This window comes from Balaenoptera borealis (genome assembly GCF_965194805.1).
Source record: "Balaenoptera borealis genome assembly, chromosome: 11".
Lineage (NCBI taxonomy): Eukaryota > Metazoa > Chordata > Mammalia > Artiodactyla > Balaenopteridae > Balaenoptera > Balaenoptera borealis.
The window spans coordinates 10,523,869-10,541,676 of record NC_138868.1 but is presented as its reverse complement, the minus strand read 5'-3'; the positions used below and the strand labels follow the sequence as shown (position 1 = coordinate 10,541,676).

At 52.1% G+C, this 17,808-nt stretch overlaps 1 protein-coding gene across 3 annotated transcripts in view; it reads left to right on the top strand.

Annotated features, from left to right (window-relative positions):
* CD6 (CD6 molecule) overlaps positions 1–17,808 on the top strand; it is a 48,043-nt gene that overhangs the window by 19,060 nt on the left and 11,175 nt on the right. For all 3 annotated transcript variants that reach the window (XR_014231658.1, XM_082342711.1, XM_082342710.1), the window contains exons 2-7: positions 10,699–10,767; positions 11,709–12,059; positions 12,705–13,016; positions 13,751–14,053; positions 15,230–15,295; positions 17,552–17,692. Coding sequence is in view for 2 of the 3 variants with exons in the window: in XM_082342711.1 (XP_082198837.1) it covers positions 10,699–10,767; positions 11,709–12,059; positions 12,705–13,016; positions 13,751–14,053; positions 15,230–15,295; positions 17,552–17,692 (1,242 nt within the window). In the remaining variant the exon portion in view is untranslated. The remainder of the gene's footprint in view (positions 1–10,698; positions 10,768–11,708; positions 12,060–12,704; positions 13,017–13,750; positions 14,054–15,229; positions 15,296–17,551; positions 17,693–17,808) is intronic.

Sequence of the window (17,808 nt, the reverse complement as noted above, 5' to 3'; positions counted from 1 at the left end):
TTTCGTTTCTGTGCGAGGGCTTTCTCTAGTTGTGGCAAGCGGGGGCCACTCTTCATCGCGGTGCGCGGGCCTCTCACTACCGCGGCCCCTCTTGTTGCGGAGCAGAGGCTCCAGACGCGCAGGCTCAGTAGTTGTGGCTCACGGGCCTAGTTGCTCCGCGGCATGTGGGATCGTCCCAGACCAGGGCTCGAACCCGTGTCCCCTGCATTGGCGGGCAGATTCTCAACCACTGCGCCACCAGGGAAGCCCCTTTTTTTTTTTTTTTTTAATTAATTAATTAATTCATTCATTACTTTTGACTGTGTTGGGTCTTCGTTTCTGTACGAGGGCTTTTCTCTAGTTGCGGCAAGTGGGGGCCACTCTTCATTGTGGTGCGCGGGCCTCTCACTATCGTGGCCTCTCTTGTTGCGGAGCACAGGCTCCAGACGCGCAGGCTTAGTAATTGTGGCTCACGGGCTTAGTTGCTCCGTGGCATGTGGGATCTTCCCAGACCAGGGCTCAAACCCCTGTTCCCTGCATTGGCAGGTGGATTCTTAACCACTGCGCCACCGGGGAAGTCCCTCCTGTGAGGTTTTTTTTTTTTTTTATACCTGTGAGGTGAGGGAGGCAAGTGGGGCATATGAAGAGATTTGCCCAAGGTTTCCATAGTAAGGAAGAAGCTGGTTTTCAAACCCAGGCTTGTTCAGTTCCAATCCCATGCTCTTTCTGCTACCCAAGACCTGGTAGACGGTTCTACGCAATCCAGATGCTAGGGCCCCATCCAAGACCTACTGAATCGGAATTCTAGAAGAGGAACCTGGACGTCCACCTCCTGCACGCAATGGTCTGAATCCTTACGGGGGGATCAAGAAGATGGGGCTTGTAAAAGGCCAGTGTCTCTGGCCTGCTGGGCTCACTTGGAGCAACTCAATCATGAGTTGCTCATGAAACTCTATGCTTGGTGGTATCCCGTCTTACCATCTGGTAGCTGCAAAGAAGGTAGAGTCTGGCATGGGAACCTGAGCAAGCCTTGGGGCCAGGTCCACAGGAGCCTTTGCTTTTAGAGGAACTCCTGTTACCATGGCAACTGCAGTCCACCTCTCATCTCTAGGAACGCTGGATGCCATGTTTGTAGAGCCAAGGAAGGGAATAGCGAGTTGCGAGTGTGAGGCAGCTCTGCTAAGCTTCCTAAGAAAGACGGGGAGGCAAGAGGAAAGAAGGCAGCTTTGGGGGAACTGGAATTGTCCCTTTACAGAGAAAAGTGAGGCACCCTCAGAGCCATCGTTATGCCTGGGATGAATGAATAGATACATAGTCAATGGCCAGCTGCCCTCCCATGTCCATTCGGGACTGAACAGGAGAAAGCGGGGTGGGGGGACATAATGGCAGCGGCCATGTACCACGTCCTAAGCATGTTACATATGTTACCCATGCACCCCTCAAAGCGATCCAACGTGGCTTATGTATTATGCCCAGTGCCAGGTTAAAACCGAAGTCTAGCAGGGCTCAGTGACTTTCCCAAGGTCACACAGCTAGTGATCGACAGAGATGGGTTCGGATCACTACTCTGTCTGTCCCCAAAGTCTCCGTTCTAAATCATGAAAAAAGAACTTCCTGTTTGTTTCCAGTTTGGCCATCACAGATAAGTTTACTATGAACATGTACCTAAAATTCTTTATACGAACATATGGTTTCTTGTTCTAAATGAATGACTGTACCCATTTGTATTCCCATCAACAGTATGCGAGCAGTCCAGTCCCCCTGTATTCCTCACCGGTACTTGGTTGGTATGATCAGTACTTTGAGTATTACCTGTTTTTTTTTTTTTAATTTTATTTATTTTTATATTTATTTTTGGCTGTGTTGGGTCTTCGTTTCTGTGCGAGGGCTTTCTCTAGTTGCGGCAAGCGGGGGCCACTCTTCATCGCGGTGCGCGGGCCTCTCACTATCGCGGCCTCTCTTGTTGCGGAGCACAGGCTCCAGACGCGCAGGCTCAGTAATTGTGGCTCACGGGCCTAGTTGCTCCGCGGCATGTGGGATCCTCCCAGACCAGGGCTCGAACCCATGTCCCCTGCATTGGCAGGCGGATTCTCAACCACTGCGCCACCAGGGAAGCCCCTACCTGTTTTAAAAGTGTGGAGATGTATCTCACTATGGTTTGATTGCATTTCCCTAATGATTCATGATGTTGAACATTTTTGTGCTCATTTGCCAGGTGTATGTCTTCTTTGATTAAATGTCTGCTCTTTTATTAGTAACTGAGAAGACAATAAAAAAAACTTGAAAATAAAAAAAAATTTCCCAAGAGTGACACCTGTGAAGCTGATGCATTGGTGCTGGGAAGGCTGTGGACCCTCCTACTCCCGGGGTCATCCCATGTACCTGCTCCAGGCCCCAGCACGTGGTACAAGTTCAGCAAGTGTTAATGGAATTGAATGCAGAACAGCAATAGACTCTTTTCTCAGCTTTCAGGAAAACATCGCTCACACGCCCTCACTCTCCTGAGCAGGAGAGTAAGACGGGGAGTTCCAGAAACAGATCATACCCCAAAGCCGGTGGTGTACCTTGATTTGATCTTTGAGTTTCCTCTCACTGCAGATTATGAACTGTTGTCTTTTACCTCCCCTGGGTTTGGTGATGGGAAGGAGGGGAATTCAATCTGGCACGTAGGGAGGAGGTCATGCAGGTGAACATCTTCTGTTATATAATATGGTGACAAATACAAGCTAAAAAGTCTGGATTTCTCTGACCTGCGTGACTGAGGACCTTTGGGGCTGGGACTCTTGAAGCCTTTGTCATCACTTTTCTCTGTCAATCACGTGCTGCTTTAGCTTGGGCTGCTATAGCAAAATACCATAGACTAGGTGGTTTACATGTTTGTGGCTTAAACAACAAACATTTGTTTCTCACGTTTCTGGAGGCTAAGAAGTCCAAGATCAAGGTGCCAACAGCTTCTGTGTCTGGTAAGGGTCCTCTTCCTGGTCTGCAGACAGCCGCCTTCTTGCTGTATCCTCACACGGTAGAGAGATCTTATGTCTCTTGCTTTTTTTTTTTTCCATCATGAGGGCTCCACCCTCATAACCTCATCTATCCCAAATTATCTCTCAAAGCCCCCACTTCCTAACGCCATCACAGTGGGGATTAAGGCTTCGAATATGAATTTATTCATATAAATATGAATTTTTAGGAAGACATACACATTCAGTCCATAGCCTGTGCATTGAGTTTTCCTTGTGTCCCTAAGCCCTTCCTAGGTATGATGAGAGAGAATGAAAACAAACAAACAAAAATCCTGTAAAATAAGTTAAATAAGCCTAAGACACCAAGTTGTTGACTTTCTCTTGGGTTCCCATGGGGGAGAAGTCAGCCCAACCTTTCTGGGTTTCGAAAGTCCCCAGTGGGTACAGCCTGGTCTAGTCACGTAACCATCGATGCCGGTCACCTCTGGAAGCGAGGACCACACTGTCCAACCAAGCCCCCAGGACAGCCTCAGTCTCTGAGACAAAATAAACTCAACCTAACCTCTCCAAGTCCCTTCAAAGGCAGGACACAGCTATTCCCTCTGAATCAAGTCATAAGTTATTTGTGCGAGCCAGCGCTATGCTTCTTTCCAATTTTAATGGAATTATAGACAGTTTGTCTTTTCTTTCCAGTTGTTTTAACAATTGCTCTCCATCGAGTTTGGGACTGCTTGTACACACTGCTATATTTAAAATAGATAACCAACAAGGACCTACTGTATAGCACAGGGAACTCAGCTCAGTACTCTGTAATAACCTAAACAGGAAAAGAATTTGAAACGGAATAGATATATGTATATGTATAACCGAATCACTTGGCTGTACACCTGAAACTAACACAACATTGTTAATCAACTATATTCCAATATAAAATAAAAATTTAAAAAAAAAGCATTTCAGAGGTTTACTGTTCCACTAAAGATCACTATCTATTAGTAAATAAAACTAGTATTAAACTTAAAAAAAAATTGCTCTCCATCAACAACCTCAAGAGAGTCTTTCAAAGAAGAACATTCACTGTAGTCCCAGCACCCTCCCACTCAGGGCTCCTCCCCCTAAACTCCTTGGGGCTATTAGTCCTTGACTCTCCCAAGTAACCCGTTTCTCCTCTGGCCTCAGAATTGAAACAAGGGGGCTCAGGGAGTGCCGGAGCCAGCCTGTGTGGGAGAGTTGGTGGGGAAGGGGTGGAGCAGCTCCTGGCTGGGCTGCCAGACCTCATTTTGTCCTTGTTGTGGGGATGGCGGGCAGAATGCCATCTCAGGGGCTCCTGACCTAGGGAAGGATGGCTTCCTCACGGCTGCGCATCTTTAGAGTCAGGGCCCTTTTGGGAATTGGTCCCTGGGGCTTGACTGAGTGCTGAGTTGCATCACCCTTGGAGGTGGGCTATCTAAGTTCAGGGCTGGCTGAGTGTGGTAGAGCTGGAAGGAGCTTGGAAGACCACCCGGGTTGTCAGAGCTCCCTGCCCCTCGCGTTTGGCATGGTCAGTCACTGAACTAGAAACCAGGATGTTGGATTCCAACCCAGTGGAGTAGAGTGGTTAAGAGTGTGGGTTCTTGAACCATGCAGCCTGGGTTCGGATCCTAGCTTTGCCATTTTCTTGCTGTGTCATCTTGAGCAAATCACTACTAAACTTTTTTGCACCTTGGTTTCCCCACTTTGTGGACTTGCTGTGAGAATTAAACTGGTTAATTCATCTAAAGTATTTTTAAAAGGCCTGGTATGTGAAAGTACTGAATACATGTCAGCTGTATCACTGAGCTGTGCCAGGAGGTTGTGGTGGGTACTTGGCATGTCTTGGGGCCTCCCCTTTCCCCATCAGAGCAATGGGAAGAATCACAAAGTCCTTCCCTTATCTCTCTACATTTTGGACTCAAGATGCCTGAGATGGGTAACGGCTCCCATCGGTGTGGGATGGAAATAGGACACTAGTTACCCATCTGGTTGTCTCCCAAATGTCCATCTGCAAACTGGGAATGGCAGTCCAGTGCGCACCCAGTGAATCTCAGGACTAGGGGCCAGTGGATGTTTCTGGACAGCTGCCCTCTTTGAATATCTGGGCCCCAAGCTAGAGCCTGGGAGGCAGGTCCTCCTGGGTTCAACTAGCCTTTATCATCCTTGCTCAGGACATGAAAGGCTGGTCTGCATGAGCACAATTCGTGGTGGTCTCCCGGCCAACAGTCCCATGCCACTCCCAAAACTTGTGGGCACTGCAGTTCCTGGGGCCTGGTCCCAATCCTGGAGGGGGGCACACCCCACCCCTGCCCCGGCAGTGCCCTGGAGCAGCAGCTGGGCCAACTTGGGAGGCCACTGCACTGGGAGTCTGTGGGCCTTGGGGTACACATGGGACGCTTAGAATTCAGTGGGACTGACAGCCACAAAACTGCTCATAAAAAAAATACGTAATCACCTGTGGCTGGGGTCACAGAGGAAAAGCCCAGGGTACGATGAGAAGCTAGAACGAGGCATTGAACTTGGGTCCCTCTGGGTCCTGGAAGACCTTCAGAAGCTTAAAGCCAAGGCTGGGGCGGGAGCCCTGGGGAGAGAGAACTGTGTATCCTGCTTCCATCACTGAACCTTGCAACACGGTCTTCCCCTCACATCCTTAAAAACTCTTGGTAAATTTTTTTTTTTGCAAAATTTTTAACATGCTGTGTTTTCCTAACCAATCCTTTGATCCCTTTTAGACAATTCAGTTGTCTCCTTGTCTCCAGTTTTGTTTTTGTTTTTTAATGATTAGAAGCCACGTGGCCGCAGGCTTTTTGTCTAACAAGGCAGCCGCTCAGGGCGCCCCGGCTGCACCATCTCTCTTAATCCTCACGGCAAGCCCGCAACGTGGGTGCTTGCTGCTCCCGTTTTACAGGAGGGCCACCGAGGCTCAGAGAGGTCAATGATTTGCCTGAGTCACACAGTTAGAAAGGGGCTCCGCTAGCAAAAAGAATCGAGAACTTTCCAATTCCGACGCGTGGACACTAACCGCTGTGTAGTGTGGTATTCTGGATCGTTTCTTTAGGATAGGTTCCCAGAAGCGGAATTACCGGATCAAAAGGGGTTGGTTTGTACTTTTTTGTTTTTAAGGCTGTTGACACACGTGCTCACAAACACTTTTGCACTGATACTAAGGAGAGAAAGATGAGCTTCTGGCCGATGCTGCCTGCCACGCTTCCCACACTGGTTCTTTTGGTGGGTTCCTCCCCCCACGGTTCTGTAGCCCTGCTCCACCGTGCCTTCCCCTCTATACAGCATCTCTGCATCCACCGTCCACTGGGTGAGCATCTACTATGCGCCTACGTGTTCCTCGACACATCTGGTGGAGCCAGGGCCGAGGGTGCCCTCAGTGGCAGCTGATGTCTATCTCACCCCCATATGGGTGTGTGGCCAGGCCGGCATTCCACAGCCCCTACAGGGACCTGAAACTCTCCCTGCCAGCCTTGCTCTGACACTGGGCCGGCCAGCTGGGGTCTTGGCTGGGAGAACACCCCCCTTTCCTTCAGTGTCTGTGCCTCCTCCCTCCCTGTGTCTCTCACCTTCCAAGAGCTACGGGGAAATCCCATGGGCCTGGGTGACCCAGGAAGGGGACGAGTGGCCCATTTTCTCGGGCTCCGGGCAAGGTGGCTCTGCAGTGCTTTCATTTTCCCCATGCTCTGTCTCCTTCACTTCATCTTCCCCTGGCATCTTCCTCTTGCTGCCCGAGCCAGCGTCCTGCTCGACTCTGCTTGGGACCAGCCTAAAAAAGCTGCCACCTTCCTTGGGGGGGCTGGGTAGCTCTCCCAACTTCTTTTTCCTCCCAGTCAGAAACGCTCCCCGCCCTCCCTTGTCCCTCTTGGTCCATAACTTTCCAGAATGTGAGGCTCAACCCAAGATGGTTTTCTGGGCACACAGGAGAATTCCAAGTGGTAAATGAACTGAGCATTAAATAACACTGAACAAAGAGGTAAAAAAGGTATTTAATTATTTTATTTTCAATGCTCTGTCCTCCTCAGAGATCATCTGATCTCCTCAAAGAGTCTCTATTTGATGATGACATGTCTTTCAATATTTCTAACTTGGCTTTGTTTCTAGTATACTTATTTTTACAATTCCCTTGCATTGTAGGCAAGCAATACAAAAAGCCCATTTATCTTGTTATCTTTTCTAGTTTTTCTGCATATCTACCTCTGTACCTAATCGTTTTTTTTTTTTTAAAGGAATTCCTTTATTTTTATTATTTATTAATTTATTAATTAATTTATTTATTTTTGGCTGTGTTGGGTCTTCGTTTCTGTGCGAGGGCTTTCTCTAGTTGCGGCAAGCAGGGGCCACTCTTCATTGCGGTGAGTGGGCCTCTCACTGTCGCGGCCTCTCTTGTTGCGGGGCACAGGCTCCAGACGCGCAGGCTCAGTAGTTGTGGCTCACGGGCCCAGTTGCTCCACGGCATGTGGGATCTTCCCAGACCAGGGCTCGAACCAGGGCTTAAACCAAGTCCAGGACACTTAAGTGCAGGTCACACGGCCACGGAGCTGGCCCTGCTCTGTCCTTCCCTTGAAGCCCTCCTTTTTTATGGGGGGTTGCCTTTTTTTGGCTTGCAGGATATTTGTTCCCCGACCAGGGATTGAACCCACCCCCTTGGCACTGAAAGCGCAAAGTCCTAACCACTGGACTGCCAGGGAATTTCCACCCACCTTTCTAATTTACCCATTTTCATAACTTGGTCTGTGTTCTTCCATACTTTCCTCCATGTTCACATAATCATACCAGTTCGTAAGAGTGGTTTTTTGGCCATTGTTTTACAAAAGTTGTATCATATTGTATTTTCTTCTTTGTATCTTGCTTCCTTACTCAACAGAGCATGGAAATCCCTCCAACTGGTATAAACCTATTTCATTCTTTATGAAGGTTGCATAAGATGCCATGCTGTAAATAGACCATATTTATTCTGCAACTTTCCCAACAGATGGGCATTCACTCCTTCCAATTGTTTGCTGTTCAAAAAACTGCAATGTATACTTTTACATTCGGGCATCTTTGCATCGTAAAGCAAATTCACAGGACAGGGTAAAGGCTCCTTTTCAAATAAATTTGTTTCAACAAAAATGAGAATTAAATTTATAGAAAGGTGTGAAGCACAGGGCCAGGAAAAGGCAGTAACAAGGTCTGGGAAGTGCTGGTCCTGCGCTGGGTTCTCTGTGAACCGAGGCCTGGATGGAAGGAGGCTGACAGGTAACTTCTGTTCCTGCGCACAGAAGTCAAAACACAAAAGCCAGTCTCCCTTGTTGGGGTAGGGGACAGGAAAATGCCTCTGACACAGAAAACAAACCCTTGAGTATATCTGGTATCAATAAACTGCCACGGCGATGGCCGCCCTTGGAGCTGGCGGCCCCTGCTCACTCTTTCATTCATTCAGTCAATCAGCAAACACTGTGTTGGGCGCTCTGGGGTATGGGGCTGACCCGGCCTTTGGCTCTGCCCTCCAGGGTTTTCTGATCTGGCAGAAAACATGTGTGCCTTTATGCATGAGAAATAGTTTCTCAGACCAGAGACAGGTATACAGAGGCACGCAGAGACCCCCCACAGACACACAGGCAGTCACAACAACATACACACTCACATATACACGCAGAGACATACACATAATGGTACACACACTGTCACAGCCACATACACACACACACCCCACAATCACACACACACGCACCGCAGCCAGCACCCCAGTCCCTCCAGCCCCCTCCCCACCCCAGCACAGGGAGAAATAATAACAACTGCACAGGAGCACTGGGACCATTGCTGTGGGAACCGGGGTTCTGAAATCCTAACTTGGGAGCATTTGAATCCTCGCTCTGACTATGACATTAGCTGCAGAGTTTGTGCTCTGAATTCTGAGTCATTTCCCATTCAGGGGGTGCGGCTGGGCAGCCAAGTGGGGAGTTGGTGAGGACAGGCAATTAAAGGCTTGATTACTTCTGTCTGAGTGAGGGAGTAGCCCAGTTGGATGCTTGTAGGAGAGCTATGTCTGCAGGTATGTGTGTGTGTGTGTGTGTGTACGCTCATCTAGGTGTGAGTCCATGGAATATTCTCAGGTGAGGCTGAGGATGTATAGCAGTCATGCCTGAACCTTCAGCCCCTGCAGCAGTCAGGCCAGGTCAGGCTAGGCTGTGATGATAATAAGTACATCTCAAAATCTTCATGGCTTAACACTAGAAAGGCTCACTTCTTGCACAAAATTCAAGGTGGGTCAACGTCCCCCTCCACCTTGTCTTTGCATCGGGAACCCAGGGCCTCTAATTTGGCCACAACAGAGCAGGAAGAGATGGAAGAGGCTCACTGCCTCTTACCTACCTTGGTCCAGCAGTGGGTACACGTCCTTCTGCCTAGACGTCAATGGCCCCAACCTAAGGGCAGGAGAACCCAGAAGTGTAGAGGAGCTCCTTTATGAGCACTACGGTTCCAGCCACATCCCTCCTTTTATGTTTCTGCCAACCGAAATATCCCTGCCCGGCATGGATCCAATTCCTCGGAGACAGTTCAAATCCTGGCTCTGCCACTTGCTAGCTGGGTGGCTTCAGGCCATGTATCAGCCAGGGTCCCAACAGGAAACAGGTGGCACGCTCAAAATAGGAGTTTGAAGGGGTCTTATTTAGAAAAGGACTATTAGAAAGGCTAATGCAGTAACCAGGAGCTCGGAGCAGCTGAGCCGTCATCACCCTGAGCCTGAGGAGACAAGACCACAGAGTGGTCATTGAGACCCGGAAGGAGAAAGTCAAGGAGAAGTGACCCCGTGGAGAGGACCAGTGACTTTCAGATGAGGGACACAACCTGCCGAAGGGATCCCACCGGGAGGGAACCAGGAGGATAAACACCACGACTTCACGCTCTTCCCTCCCTCCTCTCTCTGCTGGGGCTCCCCATTGGCTGAGCCCAACAGAAGCCCAAGTGCCCTGGAAGATGCTGATTTAGTCGAAACTGGTCAGCCTCCCAGGGCAAAGTGGACAGAGTCTCTGGAGGGACGAATGGACACAATCTGGCACAGTCAATTGATTTCTATTCTCTGGGCCTCCCTTTCCTGATTTCTAAAAAGTGGATGCTAATACCTACCTCACCTTGTTGTTGAAGGAAAATGGAATAACATATGCAAAGACCTGGCATATAATCGGTCCTCAGCCAATGTTAGTTTCTTAGTGTCTGAAAGTACGTCATAGTCCAATGGTTCCCAGCTCAGGATGCTCCAATTACTCTAAAGTCTGGTATGAATTTCTCAGACAAATTTTCCAAACCGAAAAGGTTTTTCCTGATAATAACTCCCATTTTTGAGCTTCTTCTGTATGTGAAGTATTTTACAGGTATTGCCTCCTTTTAGACTCACTAAACTTTTGCAAGTGTTATGCCAACAAATTGGGACTGTGGTCGAGAGCAGTTAGTAACCCCTCCATGGTCACTCAGCCAGTAAGTGGGTCTGGCCCCAAAGCCACAGTTGTTCCTCTCTGTTCTCCTCTGATTTCTGAGGATGCGTGCACGATTAGTAGATGAAGTGCAGAATGCTGCAACTCCAAAGCTTGAGAATTTCTCGAAAGGAGGTAAGTGCACCCAAGGTCGAGGACCCTGTCCTACCAGAGGCCCCATGTAGCCACAGAAGGCTCCAGAAAGTGCCCCCTACCCTTCAAGGCACCTGTGTGCCCTCCAGGCCTGAGCTCACTCACCCACCACGGCTGTTGCTGGTTAATTTCAGGTCACCCAAGTCCAGCCCCATCTGGCCAGCCCAACACCACCAGTGAAGAGAGCCAGCTCTCGGAGCCAGGTGAGGAAACAATCTTGCTGGGCTCACAGTCAGCTTTCTGAGACCAAGTAGGTGGTCTGTTGGGGTGATGGGAAAGGGAAGTGGGTTTTTATGGTACCAGGGAGGCTCCCTGACTTCAGACAACACTTCTCCTTCCTGACGCGATGCCTGAAGTTCCACCACTAGATTCTCTTTGAGATCTTAGCGCTACCATCTTTGGGAGGCCACTGATCAAAGGTCATGCACATGTGGGCAAGGTATTCAGCGGGCATTTAAAGGGGATTTGTTGAGAACAAGCTAAAGGACACTTGGTAGGAGTGGTGGGGTTCCATCAGATGGGTCCTCAATGAACTCAACAGATATTTAAGGACCTACTCTGTGCAAAGTTGTGTGCAACCCTGGGCAAAAACAGGAGGTGATTCCCCAAGGAGGGGCTCTGGGGAAGGGGGAACCACCATCCACTGAGGCCGCCCATCTTCAACCCCATCACCAACCGCATGTCCATCCTCCAAGGTTCCGGTGTCACAATGGCAGCCTCCATGGTCGTACCCTCAGAATAGCGGAGGGGCCTGGGAGGGGAAGCATGGCACCCACGGTAGCGGGGGAGAGGGCCTCTCGACCCAGAACCCTGCCCTCCTTTCACACAAGGGTGACTCTGGAGACAGAGGCAAGAAAGAAGAGTTTGTGGGGACTGGACACCCCAGGGCTAACCCATCCTAACCTCCAGTCACCTTCGGCCCTACCTTCTACTGTCTCTAAGGAGGACCAAAAGGTCAGGGGATGAGGCAGCCCAGCCCCATTTTGCAGACTGGAAGGCTGAGGCTCAGAGCGGGTAGGGTATGGTCCAAGGTCACGCAACAGATCAGTGGTGGGACCCTTGGCAGCTGTCCTCCTCCACCTCCATCCCTGAGGTCGGCAGAATCCGAATCAGCCGAGGCTCAGCTAGGGTCTGGCCCTTCCAGGGGAGCGACTCCAGGTCCGCCTGATGAACGGTAGCAGCCGCTGCAACGGGACGGTGGAGGTCTGGTTCCGGCAGTCCTGGGAGCCCGCATGCGGGGCACTCTGGGACCTCCACGCCTCCGAGGCCGTGTGCCGCTCGCTGGGCTGCGGCCGGGCGGAGCCGCTGGAACAGCCCGCCCTGCCGACCCCGGCGCTGCCGCCTGGTGCAGCCGCGGGAAACGCCAGCTGGGCCCCGAATACCACGTGGGCCCTGGCGCCCACCGTCCAGTGCAGCGGCCCCGAATGGCAGCTCTGCAAGGTGGTGGAGCACGCGTGCAGCAGCGACGAGAGGCCGGTCCAGGTCACCTGTGCAGGTACGAGCGGACCAACCCGCTCCCGCCGCCAGGCTCCTCCCTGTCCTACCTCCCAGTTCTTCGGCCACTGCCCCCGCCTCCTGTCCCCAGCCCTGGCCACTGGACCCAAGTCTCGCCCTCCAGACTTCTACCCCGACCCACCACTGACGCGAATACAATTGGTTCCCTCACCGGAGGGCTGCAGCGCCTCTACCCCCTGGTACAGAAATATGCCAGGTTCCCAGGATCTCTTAGCACTGCCGCCCCCCAGCCCCGAGACCTGCTCTTCAGGCCCCGCCCACCCGGTCTCTTGCCCCACCCCCCCGGTCTCTTGCCCCACCCACTAGTCTGTCGCTCAGCCTACCCCTCCCGCCGCCCTGAGACGATTCCTCAGCACCGCCCACCAGGTTACTAGCCCCTCCCAAAAGGCTCCCAGCCCCTCCCACTAGGTATCCAGCACCTCCCCTGGGTCCCCAGTCTTGACCAGTTCCCCACCTCCGCCCCACCCCAGGTCCACAGCCCAGACAGGCAGTGTTCCCCAGTCTTGCCCACTGGGTTACCCGCCCCTCTCACTGGGTCCACAGCCCCAGGCACAACAATCCTCCCCCCCACTTCCCTTCCTCTCCCTCCTTCCTCGCATCCACAAACCCCTTCTCCTATCCCCAGAAAACCTCGATTTGAAATTGGTGGGTGGTGGCAGCCCGTGCGAGGGCCGCGTGGAGATGCTGGAGCACGGACAGTGGGGTTCGGTGTGTGACGACACGTGGGACCTGGACGATGCCCACGTGGTGTGCCGGCAACTGAGCTGCGGCTGGGCGGTCCAGGCCCTGCCCGGCTTGCACTTTGCCCCTGGCCATGGACGCATCCACCGGGACCAAGTGAACTGTTCCGGGTCGGAGACCTACCTGTGGGACTGCCTGGGGCTGCCGGGAAACGGCTACTGTGGCCACAAGGAGGACGCCGGCGTGGTGTGCTCAGGTCAGTGGGCGATGCTGAACCACGGTTATCCAGCACTTACTGTAGGCCTGCTGGGCGCCAGGCCTGCAGTTAGTGCTGGAGAGATGGTCCCTGCCCATGGGAGGTCATAGTCCAAGAGGGAAGATGAGACCCAGACAAACAATCCAGGAGAGAGGGTGGCAAATGCCTTAAGAAAGGAAGCCAGGTGGAGTTAAGAGACAGCAGGCAATCCAGAGCTGGAGGGCTAAGCCTGCCCACCTCCTGGAGTAGGTGACATTAGAGGTGAGGCTTTTTCTGAGCGGGAGTTGGTCACCTGGTTCAGAACAGCAAGAGGAGATGGAGGCTGGGAGGCGCTGTGGAGGCTGTCGGCAGCCCAGATGAGGACGGGAAGTTCTGGAGCCAGTGCTCCTCTTAACGTGCCCAAGAATGCGGAGGGAGGCAGGTCTCGCCCAATGTACATTCTGATTCAGTAGGTCTGAGGCAGGGCTTGAAATTCTGCATTTCTAACAAGATCCCGGGTGATACGGAAGCCGCTGGTCCAAGGACCACATCTGAGCAGCCAGAATGTAGACAGCAGCAGGGTCAGCTGGAGCAGGTGGGGCAGATGAGAGGAGGGATGCAGAGACAGGAGGGAGAGTACACAAGATCTGGAGACCGATTGGCTCTGGGGAGTTTGCATTTGTGGGTCGGGGCTGGTGGGGGTTTCGGCCCAAAGGATCCTGACCTGACTCTGACCCCCCCCCCACCCCCTGCAGAGCACCAGTCCTGGCGCCTGACCGGGGGCGCTGACCCCTGCGAGGGGCAGGTGGAGGTATACTTCCGAGGGGTCTGGAGCACAGTGTGTGACAGTACGTGGTACGAACCAGAGGCCAAGGTGCTCTGCCGGGACTTGGGCTGTGGGACTCTGGCCCGGGTGCCCAAGGGGCTGCCACACTCCCTGTCGGGCAAGATGTACTACTCATGCGAGGGAGGGGAGCCCACGCTCTCCGAGTGCTTCTGGCGGTTCAATAACTCCAACCTCTGCAGCCAATCACAGGCAGCCAGGGTCCTCTGCTCAGGTATCCCTCCTCCCCCCAACCCCACTCCCCCCCACCCCCAGATTTGGACCAGGAATTGCAACTGAATCCACAGCCTAAGAACTTATAGCCCAAGGACTACAGCTTGGGCTAGATCAGGAATGGCAAATACTGGCATAAGAGGGACCATTGCCCTTCCCATGCCCAGGCAGACATTACTGATTAATCAGGGCATTCTTTTCCCCAGATCCTTGACTCAGTCCCAGAATCATGAATCCAATCTTTATTAAGGCATTATTATATGCGAAGCAGTGTTCCCTATTGACTGGAGCCGGCTCAGGAGATAAAACCAATTTGCCATCCCAGGGCTGGTGATGATCATAAAAATAACATTAGGAGACACTAATAATATTAGCCACAGTGTCTGGAGCCCTAATCAGGTGCCAGGCATTGCTGGGCACTCAGTATATATTTCAGCAGAGCCTCCCATCTGCTCTATGAATTGGGTTTCACGAAGTCTAAGATGGCATTGATGATAAGGCACACTGTTATTATTTTATGTACCATAAAGGACGAAAATGCTGCCAAAATAAACTCTTGAAGTGCCATCAGTTGTAACGATACATGTCATCACCCCGATTTCTGAGGTGTTAAAATGTGAAAAAGCAAGAGCGTTAAACAAACACAGCGTTAGCATCTCTATGGAGTTCAGACACCAGGCTATGAATTCCAGCTCTGCCAATTACCAGCTGGGAGGCTTCGTCTTGTGAATATGTGGATGCTGATACCAGGCACTCCACAGGGTAGCCGGGAAGTCAGATAATATCCACCAAGGGACGTTGTAAGCCCCATCCCTTACCAGTCAAATGATCATGATAATAACGAGACTGTCAGATTCCCACCTCCTGAGGCAGGTGTGAAGACCAAATCCAATACTAGATGGAAAAGGGAAATACTTGTGTTCTATAGCAGATTATACAGAAGGAAGGGCTAATTCTTTCATTCGCCCTTTATTTAAACCAAAAAAACCTTCCTGGCATTTAATCCATGAGATCCTCCTTATTGTGGGGTGTGGGAAAGACTCAGCCATGGGCCCCGGTGGGAACACACCCCCAGTTGCAGGCCACTTGTCTGTCTTGTCCAGTTTCTAGCACAAGGCCTGGCCACAGTAGGTGCTCGGGCACGTGTGCTGAGTGAATGAACAGTGCTTTCTGATAGGTGCCCGGAGCCTGCTCAATCTGTCCGCTTCTGAAATCCCTGCAAGTGGTCAGCCGGTCACTGTGGGTGAGTGTCCCTGGGGATGCAGTTTCTCAGAGGCTCAGGTGCATGCGTGTGTGTGTGTGTGTGTGTGTGTGTGTGTCTGCGGGAGGGGTCTGACGGTTTGTCCCCCATCCCCTACCTCCAGACAAGGAACTTGACTCCCCCCACCATCCCCGGGGCTCTCTGGCTGCTTCGTGCTCCTCTCACCTCGCCTGCCTCTATCATGTCAGCTCCACAGCTCCCTGAATCCTGATATTTCTTAGACAGGAGTCCTCTCCCCCATCTCTGTGAGATCCTGTAGGGCAGAGGATAGAGCTGTAGAGAACTGGAGCTGATCCGACACCAGCCAGGGGGTTGGGGACGCCGAGGGCCACAGCCAGTGTGTTTATAATGTTCTGGGCACCGGCCAGTGCTTTATAGTCATTATTTCCCAACCCTTTAATCTTCCCGGCAGCCCCCTGGGGGAGGTCTTCCCACAACCCTTACACAGAGGAAGAAGCTCGAGGCCAGAGGGTGAGGTGATGGCCAGCAGTGTCGGCTGGAATTTGCCTTCAAGGCTCTGAACTCTGAATCCACACTTGGTCTATCCTCCACTTGTGTGTAGCCAACTCCTGGGGCCCAGCCCCCAGCTGTGCCTCTTGCTAGCTGTATAATGTTGGGCAATTCTTAACCTCTCTGAGCCTCAGATCCCTTGACTATAAAACAAGGATGATAATCCTAGTACTTCTCTCCTAGCATTGTTGTGAGTCTCCGGTAAATTAATTTTTATAAAGTACTTACAACAGGGCTTAGTACATAGAAAGCACAGTCTGGGCCTCAGTTATTCTTATTTATTGATTATTTAGTCCAGGCCCCGTGGCAGCCCCGAGATAACCACAGGGGCTGGCCCGGATTCACAGGCTTACCCCTTCCCTTGGCTCCTGGCTCCCTGTCTCAGACCCTCTCCAGAGCTGGGTGGGTGGCTTGGGGAGGGGACAGAGGGGCAGCAAGTCCTGCCAGAGAACCTGGCAATGGCTGAGGGCACGGAGAGGGAATGAAACGCTGGGGACTGTGCAGGCTGGAGGGCGAGCTCCTGCCGGGACCCACACACCCTTGCACGCTCTCAGTTGCTGAGGTCAGGGTGGGAGCCACGCCGCCCTCAGAAGAGCAGACCGCTTATGGAGAGCCGGTCTCCAAGGAGTACACGCCAGCCCTTGGTTCTGCAGCCCCTCCCTCGGCCCCTGACCCTCTTGGCCCACATTCACGGGTCTCCCCATAGCCCCCCACAGTCCAGTCTCTCCCTTGCACCTGCTTGCTGCTGCTAAATCCAGTTCCTACCCCAGCCCAGTCTGCTCCATTTGCAAACAGAAAGGGAGAGGGGAGAAAATGAGGACTGATGGGGGGGCGGTAATCTCCCAGGGGGAGCAGACACTGCCACCAGCCAGGGGCTCTGGGTGATCTCATCCCCGCAACCTCCTGCGTTACTGTCACTACCCTTCCTCCAGCTCTGTGGCCTGTGCACCCCAGGCTTTCTGCACTGAGCAGGAGATGGTTCGTGTCTCTGGGATGATGAGGGTTAGGGCCTCATTGCAACCTCCATCCATTCTCTGCTTTGGGTTCTTTTCAGCAGGGGTGAGGCCAAGAGGGAGGGGAAGGCAAGAGGTCACACCAGGGCTGCAGAGCTGGGAGGTCTGGAATCATGGCCCTCACCCCCGCCCTCAGGGTGCATGTCTGGTAAGAAGGACTCATCTGGGGCAAGGAAAGGAGATCTCGCTATCTTGATGGTCTGTTCCCTGCCAGCAGATGCTCAGAGCCACCTTCTCTGGGGATCCAGCTTTGGTCTTCCCTGTAGAGAATCAGGTGCCCCTTGGAGGGCCGCATGCCTGTCTATACCTTCATCACAGCAGGCAACTCACTGAATTGGACTGAGTCGGCTTGTCGATCTTCCCACTAGACAGAGACCCTCAAGGCCTGTGACACTGCCGTCATATTTGTCTCCCCAGGTCTAGTGCCTGGCACACAGTGGGTGCTCAATAATTGTTGAGCAGAGACAGATCTCCTGGCTTTGTGGCCAGGAGGAAGTTTCATTCAGTCAATTATTCATTCAATATGCATTTCTCAGGCACCTACTATATACCAGGCACCTAAAAGCAGATGGGAAAATTCAAAAAAAAGAAGGGAGGAGGAGGATACGTCCAAAAGGGAAGTGGGTCAGATGCAGAGAAGAAGGAGAGGTGAGAATGGCAAGGAGAAGTCCATGCCCCTTCCTTTTTCTCCCTGATTTGGGGTTCTTGCTTCCAGAATCTTCTGTGACGGTGAAAATGAAGGACTGGGAATCTCGAGAGCTAATGCTCCTCATCCCTTGCATCGTTCTGGGAATTCTCCTTCTTGTCTCACTCAGTTTCATAGCCATCATCCTCTTGAGAATTAAAGGAAAATACGGTAGGTGCAGAGTCCCAGGAACCACGGGAAAGGCCCAGGTATGAAAAGAAGCAGACCTGAGGCACAGTCCTCCCAGGGGTACATGAGCCATGGGGAGCCCCAACAGGAATGGCAGC